Source organism: Microcaecilia unicolor, chromosome 3, assembly GCF_901765095.1.
Source record: "Microcaecilia unicolor chromosome 3, aMicUni1.1, whole genome shotgun sequence".
NCBI lineage: Eukaryota > Metazoa > Chordata > Amphibia > Gymnophiona > Siphonopidae > Microcaecilia > Microcaecilia unicolor.
Genome location: NC_044033.1, coordinates 219,368,032 through 219,386,072, shown reverse-complemented (window position 1 = coordinate 219,386,072; position 18,041 = coordinate 219,368,032). Strand labels below are relative to the sequence as shown.

At 45.9% G+C, this 18,041-nt stretch overlaps 1 protein-coding gene across 1 annotated transcript in view; it reads right to left on the bottom strand.

Moving 5' to 3' along the window:
* Window positions 1-499: 499 nt before the first annotated feature.
* LOC115466319 (zinc finger protein 182-like) overlaps window positions 500-18,041 on the bottom strand; it is a 66,570-nt gene continuing 49,028 nt past the window's right edge. The window contains exon 8 of the mRNA XM_030197490.1: window positions 500-610. Coding sequence (XP_030053350.1) covers window positions 588-610 — 23 coding nt within the window. The 3' untranslated portion in view covers window positions 500-587. The remainder of the gene's footprint in view (window positions 611-18,041) is intronic.

Genomic DNA, 18,041 nt, shown 5'->3' with positions numbered 1-18,041 from the left:
AGTTTTTATGTTCCTATAGACACCAGCTCTAAGGAGAGTTGGGGTTGGGGTTGGGGTAGAGGGACGGGCAGCACAACTGGTTTTCAGTAATTCTATAGGTACTGGTTAATTCTGTGGTAATGACCAATTTTGTGACCTCACTACAGCTACTTCATCACTCTTGGTATATCTCACTGCATCCCCCTGCTCCATCTCAATCCTCTGGGGGAGGGGGGGCAACATCTCCCTGAATAATGCCAGTGACTCTCTTACCCTTAGGTATGTCCCATTCCCTCCATCTGCCCCATCTCAGACCTCTGCCACTGACTCTCTTACCTACGGGTGTCAGAAAGTGAAGTTTCAAGAACTAAAGGATGTTTCTACTGACATGAAAATGGGGGCCATAGTGAGCTACCCTCAGCAGCCAAAGAAATCAATCACACAATTCAGAGGAAAAGATGAATCATTCTCCTTGTCTTTTGGTTTCAATATTTTATTAAATGATTGGCAGGCAGAATATGATATTTATCAGGTACAGGTGTACAATCTGTCTGTACAGATGAGAGATTTCTGCTTTCTTCCCATATCTTCTTCACATCTTTTCTTCTCTATAGTTCACATTTGTTCCTCTCTGTGGTTTAAAGAAAGAGAAAATGGTTATAAGTATTGCCCAACTCAAATTTAAGATCCCTCCAAATAGAATAGCAGTTATGTAGCTATTGCTTCTTTTGGGTAGAGACCCCCCCCCCCCCCCCACCTATCCCCAGCGCTGAAATGGCTGGGGATTGGAGGTGTAGCGCCGATGTTTGGGCTTCCTCTGGCGTGGGCCTCACAAAGAGAAAAGGATAGGGAGAGCCAGGAGGAGATGGCAGTGGCATCGCCTAATAAAAAATGCCCCCTAGCGATGGTAATGCTTGGGGACAGGCCATAGAAGGAGACCCTGAGAACAAGCTCAAAGGTGTCTCCTTCAGACGCCAGCTTCCATCACCTCCGGGCTCTTCGTTTCCTGTTCTAGACGGGGAAGACAAGAGTGTGGCCACCGTGGAATGGCAGGCAACACTTGTTTTTGGGCTGGAAGCATCAGAAATGCTGCTTTCCGTTTCTGGAGGGAGGTCCACCTGTCTAGAATGCCCACGCCTGCTGCCAGCCTATCCTGGTCACTGCAGCTGGGATGGTGTTCCTGCCTCCTAGACGTGCTGCATCCCTCCACCACCCCTGCGGTGGAAGAATCAGGAACAGCTGCAATGATGTCTCTACCCTCCACCCCCACCCCTCAGATGGGGCAATCTTAGCATTGCGTAAGCAAGAGCAATTGCCCATGGCTCTTTCCAGAGAATCTGGTGAGCAATGAAGATCAGCCTGACTCTTGGTCTTGAAGCTGCTGATACTCTGCTGATGTCACAATGTTAGCCGCTCCTACTCAGCCCACACCCCATTGATGATGTCTTTCTGCTGGTCCTTGATGTCATGCCGCCTTATTTACCCTTTCCTGCTTGCACCTTTTCTGAAGGTATGTTTTTTTACTCAGCTTTACTGAAAGCTGTGTTGAAATAATTATACAGAGAGGGGAGGATAGGGGTTATTGGAAAAGACAGACAAAGAGAGAGAAAGCAAGAAATCTCTATATGATTAAGGATGTAAAAGACTTTGGGGCCATAATGATTCTGTCTAAAGACACATCCACAAAAATACCTCAATAACATGTGTTAAAAAAATATCCATATAAGTCAGTTCTACTCACTAGAGAATGACATGGGAACAAAGTTTGTCCCCATTCCCACTCCATTCCCGTGAACTCTGTCCTCGTTCCCGCCCCATCCCCATCCACAGAAGCCTCAAACAGCTGATTTTATATTTAAATGTTTTTATTGCAGTATAAAAAGGAACAAACAATATTCTGAACTGTCATTTATGAAGCAAAAATAGAAGATACATACATCCCCCCCATCTTCCCTTCCTCCTCCCCTTTCACAAACATCCCCTCCTCTACACTTCTTCCCTGTGCCACTTACAAAGCAGTCCAAAACAAGTAAAGTCAGAAACAACACAGTTTATACCTAATTGTTTAACCACCCTTAGAATTCACCTTTGGGTTTAAAAAGCAAAATGATGTGCATGTAAGGACTGAATAAACGAATTAAAACAAAGTTTAAAACAAATGCCCTTAATACTACTACTACTTATCATGTCTAAAGCGCTACTAGATGTACGCAGCACTGTACACTTGAACATGAAGAGACAGTCCCTGCTCGACAGAGCTTACAATCTAATTAGGACAGACAAACAGGACAAACAAGAGATAAGGGAATATTAAAGTGAGGATGATAAAATAAGGGTTCTGAACAAGTGAATAAGGGTTAGGACTTAAAAGCTGCATCAAAAAGGTGGGCTTTTAGCTTAGATTTGAAGACGGCCAGAGATGGAGCTTGACATACCGGCTGAGGAAGTCTATTCCAGGCATATGGTGCAGCAAGATGAAAGGAACGGAGTCTGGAGTTAGCAGTGGAGGAGAAGGGTGCAGATAAGAGAGATTTACCCAGTGAACGGAGTTCCCGGGGAGGAATGTAGGGAGAGATGAGAGTGGAGAGGTACTGAGGAGCTGCAGAGTGAATGCACTTATAGGTCAATAAGAGGAGTTTGAACTGTATGCGGAAATGGATAGGAAGCCAGTGAAGTGACTTGAGGAGAGGGCTAATATGAGCATAACGACACTGGCGGAATATTAGCCGTGCAGCAGAATTTTGAACAGATTGAAAAGGAGAGAGATGGCTAAGTGGGAGACCTGTGAGAAGCAAGTTGCAGTAGTCTAAGCGAGAGGTGATACGAGTGTGGATGAGGGTCCTGGTAGTGTGCTCAGAAAGGAAAGGGCGAATTTTGCTGATATTATAGAGAAAGAAATGACAGTAATACTGGCAGCAAGCAATAATGAAACAGTGATGGAATGTTCATTCACATAGCAAACAGCCTGAGCCAACAGATTTATTCTCCATTAAACATAATTAACTTTGTATGAACTATGCCTTCTTATTCCAGAGTTTTCCTTCATTTGGAAAAGGTTCACCTCCTGTGTATTAGCACCACTAAGGTATTTAAATGTCTCTATCATATCCTCTCTCTCAAACCTCTCTTCCAGCATATACATGTTGAGGTCCATGAGCCTGTCCCTATATGTTTTATAAATTACAAAAAATCAGGAAGATCAAATCCAACCAACCAAGTTAAACCTTAAACTATATGTTTTATGACAGAGACCGTTTACCAATTTGGTAGCCACCCTCTGGACCAACTCCATCCTGTTTATACCTTTCCGTAGGTGCGGTCTCCAGAATTGCACGCAGTACTCCAAATGCAGCCTCACTAGAGTCTTATACAAGAGGACTATCATCTCTTTTTTCCTGCTGGTCATCCCTCTCCTTATGCACCCAAGCATTCTTCTGGTTTTAGCGGTCGCCTTTTTTACCTGTTTGGCCATCTTAAAGTCTTCAGACACAGTCAGACCCAAGTCCCACTCTTCTTTTGTACACAGAAGCACCTCACCCCCTATACTGTACCATTCCCTTGGATTATTGTAACCCAAGTGCTTGACCCCTACGTTTCTTAGCATTAAATCTTAGTATCCAATTTTCAGATCAGTTTTCAAGCTTCGCTAGATCCTTCCTCATGCCATCTACACCCTCTGAGGTGTCTACCCTACTACAGAGTTTGGTATCATACGCAAAGAGTCAAACCTTACCAGATAGCCCTTCCACAATATCACTCACAAAGATGTTAAAAAGAGTCAGCCTGAGGACCGATCCCTGCGGCACACCACTGATAACATCCCTTTTCTCAGAGCAAGCTCCATTTACCACTACCCTCTGTCTCCTCCCATTTAACCAGTTTTTAACCCAGTCAGTCACTTTAGGTCCCATACCAAGAGCACTAAGTTTATTTATCGGTCGCCTACTGTATACAACTATTTCAGATGCGGTGACCAGAATTACCCACAACATTCAAGGCCCAGTCACACCATGGAACGATATAGACATAACGTAATAGTTCTGTGCGGGTTGCATACAAAGAGGCTGGACAACCCAGGACATACAGAAAACTTGACTATCAATTAAAAATTAAGGGGGACTTTTACAAAGCCGTGCTAGCGTTTTTTGCACACGGTAAAAATCAGCTGACAGTAAACACTGAAACGCCCATTATATTCCTATGGACACCTCAGGTTTGCCACCAACTGATTTTTAGCATGAGTTAAAAACACTGGTGTGACTTTGCAAAAGGCCCTATAATACATTCATTTCCTTCCATAATTCTGAAACAAATATATCTTAAGTAAACATCTAAAATGTACATAACTTGATGCCTGAACTATCAAGGAAGACACTTTACCTAGTTTAGCAGCCTGGTAAGAAACCAAAGAGTCTATACATTTCTTTCTTAATTTGTCCTTCATTATGATATCCTCTGTTCTATATTTCCTAACATTCTGTTTGCTTTTTTGGCCACTGCAGCACACTGAACAGTCTCAGCCTTCCCATTTCACCTCTCTCCTTCCCCAGCCTCTTATTCCTTGTTATTCCACCTGCTTCCCAGCTTCTACTGTTCTTCCCTTCACAAGCCAGAGCTCCTTCTGTCACCTATTCCCTCTCTACCTCCAGATATTTTCTCTGCTTTGAAACTAAAACTAGGACTGGCCAAAAAGTCTCCCTCCTGGAACTGGGTAACTTGGCAACTCTGCTCTCTCCCTTTCCATCTCCAGGCCCAGCAATGCCAGTCTGTGCCCCTAAGTCCACGCTCTTCTAACCACTGGCACCTCTTCAGCTTGTGTGGTTTAATGGCAGCTTCCAAGTAGCCATATAAATTAATCAGATAAACAGTGACATCACAGAACATGACAGGATATTTATAGAAAACACTGATGAGATGTGCAGGAGAGACTCTTGTACTGAGGTCCCAACTAAGGGATGAAGTATAACACAGATATCACCATCAGCCTTAGAAAGGAATGACAAAATGCAGAATACAATGAGAAAATCAGAACTACAAGTCCCAGCATGCAATGGGGTAAACTCAGGACTGGATCAACCCTATTGGGTGAATCTGGACCCAGTTGGCAGCCTTACAAATACTTGACCGTGGGGAAGGTAGAAATCCTACATCCATATTGTGGGGAGGCAAAAATCAGGTTCCAATATCACTTCACAGTGAAGGTGCCATAGAAAGCTCAGGATGTGTTTTTCTTTTTGTAATAGCTCTTACATTTTGAGCTTTGTGTTTTGGATGAAGGTGAAGTTGCTCTATGAATTATATGGTTAGTAAAGTTCTTCCTTTACTGGTGTTGCACAGTCAGAGTCTCTGAGAGTCATTACTACAGTCAGTTAGAGAAAACAGAAGAATAGAGAGGGAGATGTTAGTTTTGTTACTGCTGTTTTTATCTGAACTTGAAGCTGGATATTTTTATTTCTGTTGTGAATGGCGCATATGTTCTGAACAATGGGTGATAAATCAAATGAATAAAGTGAAGTGGAAAGGAAGTATGAGGAGAGGATAACGTAAAGATTCTGTCTGTGCAGTTGTGTCCTTCACACAGTCTACTGAGAAGTGAGAAGAAATTGTGCTGCTGCTGCACACGCACACGCACACGCACACGCACATGGTGGCTGCTTTATCTAACAACTTAATGTGATTGGACAAAGGGGGCTAGTAGGATTGTGAGTTCCAGAAACCCTGGCACTGAATTAACCAATGAGAGCTTCTCTTGCATTAACTCATTGAGGCATTGTTGAGTAGCCTCATTCTAATGGGGAACACTAAAAACCCGATGTCCAATAGGATTAGTAGGATCTATGTGGCTTTTGCCAGTGAATAAATAGCCAATAGCGGAGCTGCTGTCATAGACTTAGTGAGTGACTGAGGAACCAGCCAATGAGGGTTACAGACAGTTTGCGGGAGCCTATGAGAATTGTGTGCTAATGTTTATTAATGTCTCCTCTCTACTACAGTGGATGTAACTGTGGATCCTGAAACCGCTCATCCCAATCTCATCTTGTCTGAGGACCGGAAAAGTGTCAGACAGGGAGACACAAGACAGAATGTACTGGACAATTCTGAGAGATTTGATACTGATATTTGTATGCTGGGGTGTCAGGGCTTCACGTCAGGGACACATTACTGGGAGGTGGAGGGTGGGAGTTACTGGACATTGGGAGTGTGTAAAGATTCAGTGAGGAGGAAGGGGGAGGTCACACTGTCACCCGGGGAGGGATACTGGGCAGTGGTGCTCTGCTGTGATAAATACTCAGCCCTCACCTCGCCTAGGACCCCATTGCACCTAAATGTGAAACCCCAGCAGTGGTAATTCTCTTGGACTATGAGGCAGGAAAGGTCTCATTTTACAATGCAGATAATAAATCTCATCTCTTCACCTTCACTGACACTTTCACTGAGACACTCCGACCTTTCTTCTGTACTTATACAACTCTAACAATCAGGCCAGTGACAGCCTGGGAATGAGAGAGCCAGGCTCAGGATTTACATATATAGGATTGTGAGATGTGAAAGAAATTATTAATTCAAGGAAGTTTTTCTCTAATAACCATCACCAAGAATATAACAAATAAGAGAGACATCACTTTTATTTCAGAGACAAAAGAACAATATTGGTGTTACACTGTAAAGTACATGTGTCACGGTTTCCATTTAATGGGATTAGAGCCTGTGAATGTGAGGAGGTGGTCAGGGTGACAGTGAGAGGGACAGAGATGGGATTAGAGCCTGTGAATGTGAGGAGGGGTCTCAGTGACAGATTGATTACAGTCTATGAATGTGAGGAGGGGGCTCAGTGATACAGAGGGTTAGAGATGGGGTTACAGCCTGTGAATGTGAGGAAGGGGCTCAATGACACAGTGAGAGGGACAGAGATGGGATTAGAATATGAAGAGGGGGTCAGGGTGACAGTGAGAGGGACAGAGATGGGATTAGTTTGTGAACATGAGGAGGAGGCTCAGTGACATTGTGAGGGTGACAGATGGGATTACATACTCTAAAGAGTATATAATGAATAACATGAAAAGCTACAGCTCTGTCCTCTGAGGACTCATTGCACTTTTGTTTAATTTGTATTAAATCATTGGGATATGATCTGTCATAAATACTGAAACAGTAACAATAGGAATATTAAGAATAAAAGCTATTTTCCATTCACTTTTCTGCTTGTCAATCCTCATCCTCCTTCCAAAAAGTTTTCATGGAAGACCCTCAGAGTCTGAGGTCACACAGTGCACATATATCCACAAACAGTCCTTTATGGGCAAAGTAATATTAACATAGATTGTAAACTCTTTGGGTCAGGGTCTAGAATTTTCTCTGAGGCCTTTGCGCTTATTTTCAAAAGAAAATGTCTGATAGACTGTCCTTTGAAAATTTGTGGCCTGCACACCACAGGTACCTAAGAACAGCCATGTTTGTCAACAAGCCTGCCGGGACCCAGGAAATTTAAGGGAAGGGAGCAGGTTGTCTTTGGTGGGAGGTGGGAACTCATCTGATGATACAGCTGGCCCGCAAGACTTCTCTCCAATGATACAGACCCCCTCTAGTGGTGGTATGGAGTGCTGTGACCCACCTCTCATGAGAGTCATTGGCGTAGGGATTTTGGTTTTAGCTCAGGCTTTATCCAGTTCTGTCTCAAAGTGAGCTGCATCCAGGTACAGTAGGTATTTTCCTGTCCCTGGAGGGCTCACAGTCTGTACATGAGACAATGAACCCCAAATCACAAGGAGCTGCACATTGTTGTGTCAGGTAGTGACCCACCCAGAACGGCAACCCTGAGTACCAGGCAGTGGTGTGCTGGTAAATTTTTAACAACAGGCTCTCTCCCCGGTTCACCTCTGCGCCCCCCTCCCCATCCACCTCTGCGCCCCCCCCATCCACCTCTGCGCCCCCCCCCAAAAAAAATTGCAGAGCTGGCTATACCCAGGGGGGGGGGGGGGGGGCAACACATTACTCTCTCCAGGAAAAAAAAATTAAATGATCCCAGGTTCCAATCTAATTCATGTTTAATATGGGATAAAATGCCATAAATAAGTAAATAAACAAACTTTTAACGTTCAGCACCTGATTCTCAAAGTGGACATATTCCAAACACTATAATGAAAATAAAATTATTTTTTTTCTACCTTTGTTGTCTGGTGACTTTGTTTCTCTGATCATGCTGGTCCAGTATCTGATTCTGCTGCTCTCTATCTGTTCCTTTGACTCCGTTTCCAGGGCTTCCTTTCCATTTATTTCTTTTCTTTCCTCCTTCATTTCTGATCCTCCGCATACTTGACTGTACAGTGGATCCAGCTTCTGCCTATTTTCTCCATCCATGTGCAGTTTCTCTCCTAACTTCCTTTTCCCTCATCTAATCTCCTTCCTCTATCTTCCCTCCATGTCCAGCATTTCTTCTCTCTCCCTTCCTTCCCCTCCATCCATGTCCAGAATTTCTCTTGCTCTCCCCACCATCCATGTCCTGAAACTCTCCTCTCTCCCCTGCCCCTCTCTATCCATCCATACCCAGCAATTCTCTTCTCTCCTCTGCCCATCCATGCCCAGCAATTCTCTCCCCTGCCTCCCTCTGCCCATCCATGCCCAGCAGTTCTCTCCCCTGCCCCCCTCTGCCCATCCATGCCCAGCAATTCTCTCCCCTGCCCATCCATGCCCAGCAATTCTCTTCCCTGCCCCCTCTGCCCATCCATGCCCAGCAATTCTCTCCCCTGCCTCCCTCTGCCCATCCATGCCCAGCAGTTCTCTCCCCTGCCCATCCATGCCCAGCAATTCTCGCCCCTGCCCCCCTCTGCCCATCCATGCTCATCCATGCCCAGCAATTCTCTCCCCTGCCCCCCTCTGCCCATCCATGCCCAGCAGTTCTCCCTCCCCTGCCCTCCTGCTTCCATCCAGGTCTAGCGATGTCCTTCGCCCCAGAAATTCTCCCTCCCCTGCCCTCCCGCTCCCATCCAGGTCTAGTGATGCCCTTTGCCCCCCACCCTCCCCAGCAATTCTCCTCCCTCCCGCTCCCATCCATGTGTAGCGATGTCCTTCGCCCCCCCATCCTCCCCTGCCGCTCCCATCCATCAGTTTCAATTACCTGCCTCGAAGCGCCGCATTATTTAAGGCCTGCCTGCTGCCCGTCTCCAGCTGCCTTCCCTGCTTGCTTCTCAGGAGTTCGGTTCGCGCCTTAGTCCCGCTGCGGGAAAAGGAAATGACGTCAGAATGACGTCAGAAGGCGGGACTAAGGGCGCGAACCGAACTCCTGAGAAGCAAGCAGGGAAGGCAGCTGGAGACGGGCAGCAGGGCTTTAAATAAGGCGGCGCTTCGAGGCAGGTAATTGAAACTGACGGATGGGAGCGGCAGGGGAGGATGGGGGGGCGAAGGACATCACTAGACATGGATGGGAGCGGGAGGGGAGGTAAGCATGGCGCCCTCCTGCCATGCTTACCTCGTGCAATGGAGCCAGCTCGCCCCGTACAACAACCGGCTCACAAGAGCTGTCAAAATTTAACAAGCGGCTCTTGCGAGCCGGTGCGAGCCGGCTCCAGCACACCACTGGTACCAGGACACTTTGCAGGTAGACACCTTGCATCACAGAGCACATGTTCTAAGCTGTCTCATCCTTACCCTGCCCGTGGCATTGTGCCAGGTAAAACTACCTGCATTGTTGTTTTTAGAGTGTGGAAACCTTTACTCACTGAGAGGCTAATTTTCAGCCTCTGATCTTACCTGTGTAAAATCTTTTGAAAACTGATGCCTTGAGGACTACAGATACTGTCAGGTACTGAGGACAGTCACTGAGGCCAAAGGTGTAATCAGTAAATAATCGACCTGCTGCTGTAATCCCATGTGACCTCCTTTTAATCCATAGAACCTGTAACCCGCCCCACCCTATTCACAGCAGTCTTCTCTCACTTACCATGCATAGAAGTAACTTTTCAAAATGATTGGAGGCAATGAACCCAAATTCCCCTTTCCTAGACACAGTGAATGATTTACTTAATACGGGGGGGGGGGGGGCTCAAGAATCCACTGCACCCAGAGTTGGCACTTATGAACCTTGTAACTGTACTACACCTCTATGGCATCTGATAACCCCCCAATACCATTGTTAGAACTCCCTTGTTGGCAGTCACCATCCCCACACTCCACATAGCCCCTGATGTCACACTTGCTAGCCACAGTAGCTGAAGCACATTGGCTTATTTTCTTTATGAAGAAAAGGACCAGGTTGGGGCCAGTGATGGGCTCCACCTTCCACTACAGCTGCAATGATGGAGAAAAGGAAACCAGTCCAAAAAGATCCCAGGTTTGCGTACACTGTCAAAACCTGGCAGAAATCACCACTGCTGAAGTGTCTCAGTGGCAGTCCCTCTCCACTGCCACATTTCATGCCATTCTCTAGGGTCTTCTCTGCCCTCACTGCCAGTGAAGTAGAATTCACCTGCAACTACACCCAAACCTGTACTGCCACACAAGGAGGTTTAATGACAGGAGCCAGCATGACATCAAAGAACTAATTTTTTATTTATTACATTTATAACCCACCTATCCAAACATCTAGGCGAGGTACAATAAAACAGTCATTGTAAGAAATAAAGTTTCTGTATTATGCTTAGATCAAAAGCCAAACTGGCATGGATCCAACAATGGCCGTTGCTCTACAAAATGATTGAACTGAAATAACACAATCTTCTCAAGCACCTTCACAAAAAGACTCAAATTAGAAATAGGGTGAAAACTATCAAACCGATCCACATGTAATGATGGCTTCTTCATCAAAGGATGCACAACTGCTTTCTTCAAAGTCTCAGGAACAATAGCCTCAGCCAACATCTGATTAATAACCAGAACCATAGAGTCTGCAATATCTGATCTCAAAGCCTTAAGTACCATAGTAGAACATGAATCCAGTGCAAAAAAAAAAAAGAACTATTAAGTGCCTGAATTACCCTGATTGCTTGCAGTAAGTCCACAGATTGGAACCCAATCCAAAGTTCGACTCCCTCTATATTAGAACTAGAATCTGTCACATTAGATGGAACAATTACATACATTCTTGTCTAAAAAAAAAAGTCAGTTAAAACTTGACTCAAAGGAAAACAGTCCTCATTAACACGCGGAAATTTTAGAGAAATAAGCTACCATAGTTTATATAATTTGAGTTGATATCTCAGTCTACATTCTTGCTACTCTATTCTTAAATGGCCAAAGGGTGCTGCAGTAGTGCCTTCAGCCTTATGGAAAGAATTCTGCTTACTGCCCAACAGCAGTACCTACTGGCTCCAAAAACATGCTTGATCTGACACAGGTGTAATCTGCACGCCATGTGGACACAAAACAGATACACACTGTTTTGGGGTGTTATTGGGGTACCTGACACTATAACAAAAATGGGTCCCAACCAAACTAGCATTGGTTATGGAAGTGTCAGAAGTAAATGTATCACCCCTTATCCTTAGATCCAAGCCCATGGCGCTAAAATAATAAAAGAAACTAACTGCACACCCAAATATTATAAAAATAGGGTCTTATTTACTTAAAGTAGCAGCAAATGACATGGAGTAAACAGGAATAAAAACAAAGACAATCCTATTACCGAGATACCTTAGAGTAAAGGTATTTAAAATCCCTAGCTAAACTCTATCCCCAGGACACTATACAACAATGCTTGGCACACATACAACCTGATGTAGTCCTTCAGATGTCAGTGTGGGCGGACACAGAGTCTTGCCTCTCGGACGTGATGTTGGCATAAGGCAGCTAACCCTGGCAAGAGCTGCCTTTTATGGAGAAATTGGGAGCCTTATCTCTCTTACTGGCGTATGCTCTGTCCTTGAAGAACATAAACAAGTAGCTCCAAGTGTCCTGCATAGATGTCCATTCTGGTAACAGCTTGCTGCATTGACATCCATTCTGGTAACAACCTGCATCAGTGCTGATAACAGCTTGATTGTCCTGGAACATAATGATCTTAGCAGCAGCTTCTGTCCAGTAAACAAGAGTTGTTATTCTTCTGTTAGACTGTCTGTCTCTACAGTGTGAGTTTTTATAAAGGAAATGTCTGAATTTGCACATTATGATCAGGTTCTTAATGCTGGATAGTGCCATGTATGTAGACCATGTAGGTCCACATAGTCACATGGATGGCTGGGCATAGTGCTCATAGTGCTACAGTAGTGCTTCATTATCTTTGCTTCTACAGCCACAGCAAGAGTGCTAATTTATATCACAAATTTATATATAGTCTTTCAGAGTTGTAAGGGGTGTGCCCGTTATCAGAGTGGAGGCATAGCCTAATGCAGTGATGGCGAACCTTTCAGTGCCCAAACAGCAACTCAAAATCTAATTATTTATCGTGAAGTGCCAGTACTCATTATGGGCGGGGTCACCACATATGACTTCACCCCTATGATAGCCACACCCCCTTACACCAGCCATGGCGCATATAAACAGACATCATTGAAAATATTATACTAGTATAGGAGAAAAAAACAACATGATTTTCTTTCATTATAAATCATTTCTGTAAGTTGTTACAGCTCCAGTATACCCAGTGCAAAATAAGACAGCAGATGTAAATTCTCAAATTGGACATATTCCAAACATTAAAATGAAAATAAAATGATTTTTTTCTACCTTTGTTGTCTGGTGATTTTGTTTTTCTATCCATATTGGTCCTAGTCGCTGATTCTGCTGCTCTCTATCTGTTCTCTTAACTCCGTTTCCAGGGCTTCCTTTCCATTTATTTCTTTACTTTCCTCCTTTCTTCTTCATTTCTTGCCCTCCATCCATGTCCAGCAACCCTCCTCTCCCCTCCAGCCACAAATGTCAAGCCACCCTCCTCTCCCCTCCCGCCACCCTCCTCTCCAGCCACCCATGTCTAGCCACCCTCCTCTCCCCCCTGCCCTCCCACCCAGCACCAGGCCGCCAGCCCTCCCACCCAGCATCAGGCCTCCCACCCAGCACTAGGCCTGCCTCCCACCCAGCACCAGGCCTCCCTCCCTCCCACCCACTCAGCAGCACCCAGCATCAGGCCTCCCTCCCAACCACCCACCCAGCAGCCCCCAGCATCAAGCCTCCCTCCCTCTCACCCAGCGGCACCCAACACCAGGCCTCCCTCCCTCCCTCCCAGCACTAAGCATTAGGCCTCCCACCCACCCAGCAGCATCCAGCATCAGGCCTCCCTCCCTCCCACCACACAGCAGCACCCAGTGTCAGGCCTCCCTCCCACCCAGCAGCACCCAGCGTCAGGCCTACCTCCCTCCCACCTAGCATCAGGCCTCCCACCCAGCACTAGGCCTGCCTCCCACCTAGCACCCAGCACCAGGCCTCCCTCCCTCCCACCCTCTCAGCACCCAGCAGCACCCAGCATCAGGCCTCCCTCCCTCCCAACCACCCACCCCGCATCAGGCCTCCCTCCCAACCACCCACCCACCCAGCGGCACCCAACACCAAGCCTCCCTCCCTCCCAGCACTAAGCATTAGGCCTCCCACCATGCAGCAGCACCCAGCATCAGGCCTCCATCCCTCCCACCCAGCACCAGGCCGACCTCCCTCCCTCCCACCAAGCACCACGCCGCTTGCCCTCACTCCCTCCCTCCTCCAAACAAGCATCAGCTCACCCGTCCTCCCTCCCTCCCTCCCTCCCAGCACCAGGGCCTCCCCTCCTCCTCCTCCTCCTCTGAAATTGAAAAAACGTAGCGGGTTAAGGCAGCGTCGGCAGCGGCAATGAAAAGCGTAGTCTTCACTCGGCGTGCTTCCCTTCTGTCTCGCTTTCAAGAGAGCTTGAGAGCGAGACAGAAGGGAAGCACGCCGAGTGAAGACTATGCTTTTCATTGCCGCTGCCGACGCTGCCTTAACCCGGTACGTTTTTTCAATTTCAGAGGAGGAGGATGGGGGTGGTGCTGGGAGGGAGGGAGGACGGGCGGGCTGATGCTTGTTTGGAAGAGGGAGGGAGCGAGGGCAAGTGGCATGGTGCTTGGTGGGAGGGAGGGAGGCCGGCCTGGTACTCGGAGGGGAGAGTGGGCGGAGCGGACCAGCGACTGGCGTGCGTGCCAAGGGAGAGGGCTCTGCGTGCCCTCTCTGGCACGCGTGCCATAGGTTCGCCATCACCGGCCTAATGGTTAGTGCAGTGGGCTTTGAGCCTGGCAACCTGGGTTCAATTCCCACTGCAGCTCCTTGTGAACTTGGGCAAGTCACTTAACCCTCCATTGCCCCAGGTACAAAAACTTAGATTATGAGCTCTCGGGGGACAAAGTACCTGCATATGACATGTACAGCGCTGTGTGCGTCTAGTAGCACTATAGAAATGATTATTATTAGTAGTAGTAACTACTAATGACTGAACCAAGGAAAAAAGCTCTTCAGAAGGTGCCTGCTCAATTCGGCTGTCAAAAATAGAGTGCTTAGCCAAGACAACTGCCTGCTTATATTCATAGTAACATATAGTAAAATAGTAAATGATGACAGATAAAGACCTATATAGTCCATCCAGTCCGCCCAACAAGATAAACTCATTTTACATGGTATGCAATACTTTATATGTATACCTGAGTTCGGTTTGTCCTTGCCATTCTCAGGGCACAGACTGTGGAAGTCTGCCCAGCACTGTTCTTGTACTAAAAGTTCTGAAACCATTGTCAAAGCCCCTTATAATTTACACTCCAGCCCATCCATATCTATTCAGTCACTATCAGGGCACACCACAGAAGTCTGCCCAACACTGGTTTTGTTTCCCAATTACCAGTGTTGCCACCCAATCTCCACTAAGATTTCGTGGATCCATTCCTTCTAAACAGGATTCCTTTATGTTTATCCCACACGTTTGAATTCCATTACCGTTTTCATCTCCACCATCTCCTGCGGGAGGACATACCACATATCCACCACCCTCTCTGTGAGAAAATACTTCCTGACATTACTGCCCCCCTTCAACCTCAATTCCTGTCCTGTAGTTCTACCGCCTTCCCATCGCCGGAAAAGGTTAGTTTGCAGATTAATCCCATACCATTTTTGTAGTTTTTCTTTGCACCGCTTCCAGTCTTTTTTTACATCTTTAGCAAGATACGGCCTTTAAAACAGAACACAATACTCCAAGTGGGGCCTCATCAACGACTTGTAGAGGGGCATCAACACCTCCTTTCTTCTGCTGGTTATACCCCTCTCTATTCAGCCTAGCATCCTTCTGGCCACGGCCACCGCCTTTACGTTATTCCTCCAAACAACCAAGATACTCTGCCTGTGTGAAAGCATCAGGATAGCTTCTTCAAACATGTTCTTTCCTATGCAAAACACACTTTTATTCACGCAATTCCCATGTATACCAAGCGTGGCACACCCTCCGCCTGACTTCACAAGCCTGTACAGGTGCTACATGATTCAAAGCACTCTCCAAAGTACTGTGCCATGCAGCTACCATCTCGTCAATGGAAAGATCCGCTCAAGATTCAAACTCACACAAAGCAGGAAATAAAGCCGTGCGCAAATCCTGCAACTCGAGTGGTAATCGCTTACGTACTACAGCCACATTTGAAATAGGTGCTTCTACATCCTGCAGTAACAACGTAAATGCTAGCAACAGAGGATTGAAGCTACTGCTCCACTTCTGTGAAGGAACCACTGCTGAAGTCATCTTGGATGATCAGTTGTGCTATCCAGGCTAAGCCTTTCTTTGTCCCTGGTTAGCTATTTTATGTCACTACCCCTGATGCAGCCTTATTGGAGAAACATGGCCACGTTGGGTCTGTACGAATAAAGAACCTGTTTGGACTTTCAGTGTCTGCTTTCTGTTTTTCTCTTCTGTCGTTGCAAGACACAGCGCCTCTTTGTTATTCCAGACCAATCCAGAAATGCCATCAAACAAATAAAATCTTGGACAACAAAATCTGTTGATACCATATCAACATGCAAATTGAAATCCCCTAAAATAATGGTAGGCTCAGCCATAAATCCCGAAGCACTGAGGGCCTCAATAAAAAAAGAGAAATCTTGATATAACAAACCAGGGGGGCAATAAATCAAAAGAAAATTAACAGAAGCAGATTTGAAAAACAAAAATTCCACTGAGGAATTAAAAACAAAACTATCACATACTGTACACGTAACCTCACAGTCTTTTTAAAACTCATCAGCACCCCTCCCTCCTCAGGGACAAGAAATGGCCACATACGAAGGGGGAGTTAATTGCAATAAAACAGCAGAATCAGAATCTTCCACTCTGCAACACAGTCGATGTGGGACGATGTTCTCATCTAGAAAGTCTAAACCTGACACCAACTTCAACTCTGGTACAGGAGTTAAGACGCAAAAACCAGAACCTTTCTCTCCATGTAAGCAACAGGTTATCAAGGATGGCGCCAGTGTTCCGCCTGACATAACTGAACACCAAAATCAGATCACCGCCATACTAACCGAAAATAATGTTATGATTAAAGACATTAAAACTGAAATCTCTGAACTTAATGACCAACTTTCTCATATGAACACACAATCTAAGGCAGAAAGTAGAAGAAGTAACCTAGAAGATGGCTCTTCTCTCAGCCGCGACAACTTTAAAAACATTGTAGACATTCAGAACACTCTGGAAGATATCAGCAATCGAAATAGCAGAAACAACATTCGGATTATGGGTGTGCCAGAAAACTCTGAAGGTAATGACATCATTAAATTTCTTGAAACGTTCATTCCAAGTATATTAAATCTTAAGTTTGAGAAGGCCTTTGAAATCGAAAGAGATCACAGAATTCCAACTTGTGCTTCTATGAAACAAACCATGCCTAGGCCTATCATTGTAAAACTCTTATATTTCCTGCAAATTCTGCAATTATGCAAAAACTAAATCACATACTAAATGCAATTTCTGCAGACTTTGCAAAAGTTATGGTGGATAAAAGAAAACACTTTTTAAATCTACGTCATAGACTAAAAGCAATTAACACCAAATATAGCTTATTTGCACCCATGGTTATTAAAGTGAAGCACAATAAGGCCACTATCCTGCTTATAATCGAAAGAGAAAAACGCCTATATTGCGACCCAAATCGGGAGATGGGCGTCTTTCTCCCGTGGGCGCCCAAATCGGTATAATCGAAAGCCGATTTTGGGCGTTTCCAACTGCAATCCGTCACGGAAACGGGTAAAGTTGACGGGGGCATGTCGGAGGCGTGGTGAAGACGGAACTGGGGTGTGGTTATCGATGGGCGCCTTTAGCTGATAATCGAAAAAAAAGGCGTTTTTACTGCGATTTTGGGTCACTTTTTTTGGACCCTTTTTTTTCACGAATAGGTCCCAAAAAAGTGCCCCAACTGACTAGATGACCACTGGAGGGAATCGGGGATGACCTCCCCGGACTCCCCCAGTGGTCACTAACCCCCTCCCACCAAAAACCCCCCACTTTAAAAACTTTTTTCCAGCCTCTATGCCAGCCTCAAATGCCGTACCCACCTCCATGACAGCAGAATGTGTTCTATTCTGTGACAGCCTTTCCCTGGTTCTGATGTGGTTCTCGGGTGAGTGTGATACCTTTTCTGTTATGCGCACTGCAGAGTCACATCAGTAATGCATTGTGGTGGGTGTAGGGTACTGGGCTCCGTGATTCCACTAGCTTGTGGCAAATGCTCACGATGTTGGTAGTTGGTAGGCTCTACTCCCATGGTGCTTTTCCCCCTGCTTACTGGGTCAGAGTGTGCCCTGTTTTGTTTCCAGTAGTCCATGAGGTAGTGGCCATTTTTGTAAGCCAGTTTCAGATCCCTTTCACGTGTTAGCCACGTTACAGAACTTAGTTCTTACCTTGGATGTGGCTGAAAGAGGGCATTGTACACCATTCTGCCAGCTCTGACCTACTGCTAATCTCAGTACCAGGGAGACTCGTTGCCAGTGGGGCACAACCTCTGATCTGCAGTTAACTGTGAGTAAGCGTGCTTATTCCAATAAAGGACGTTTTCGGAGAGATTAGTCTTCAGGTGTCAACTGGTGTGCCAATGTTATATAGCAGCAACAAGTCCTAGAGGCCTGCGTGTATGCAGGTCCCTGGAGCACTTTTA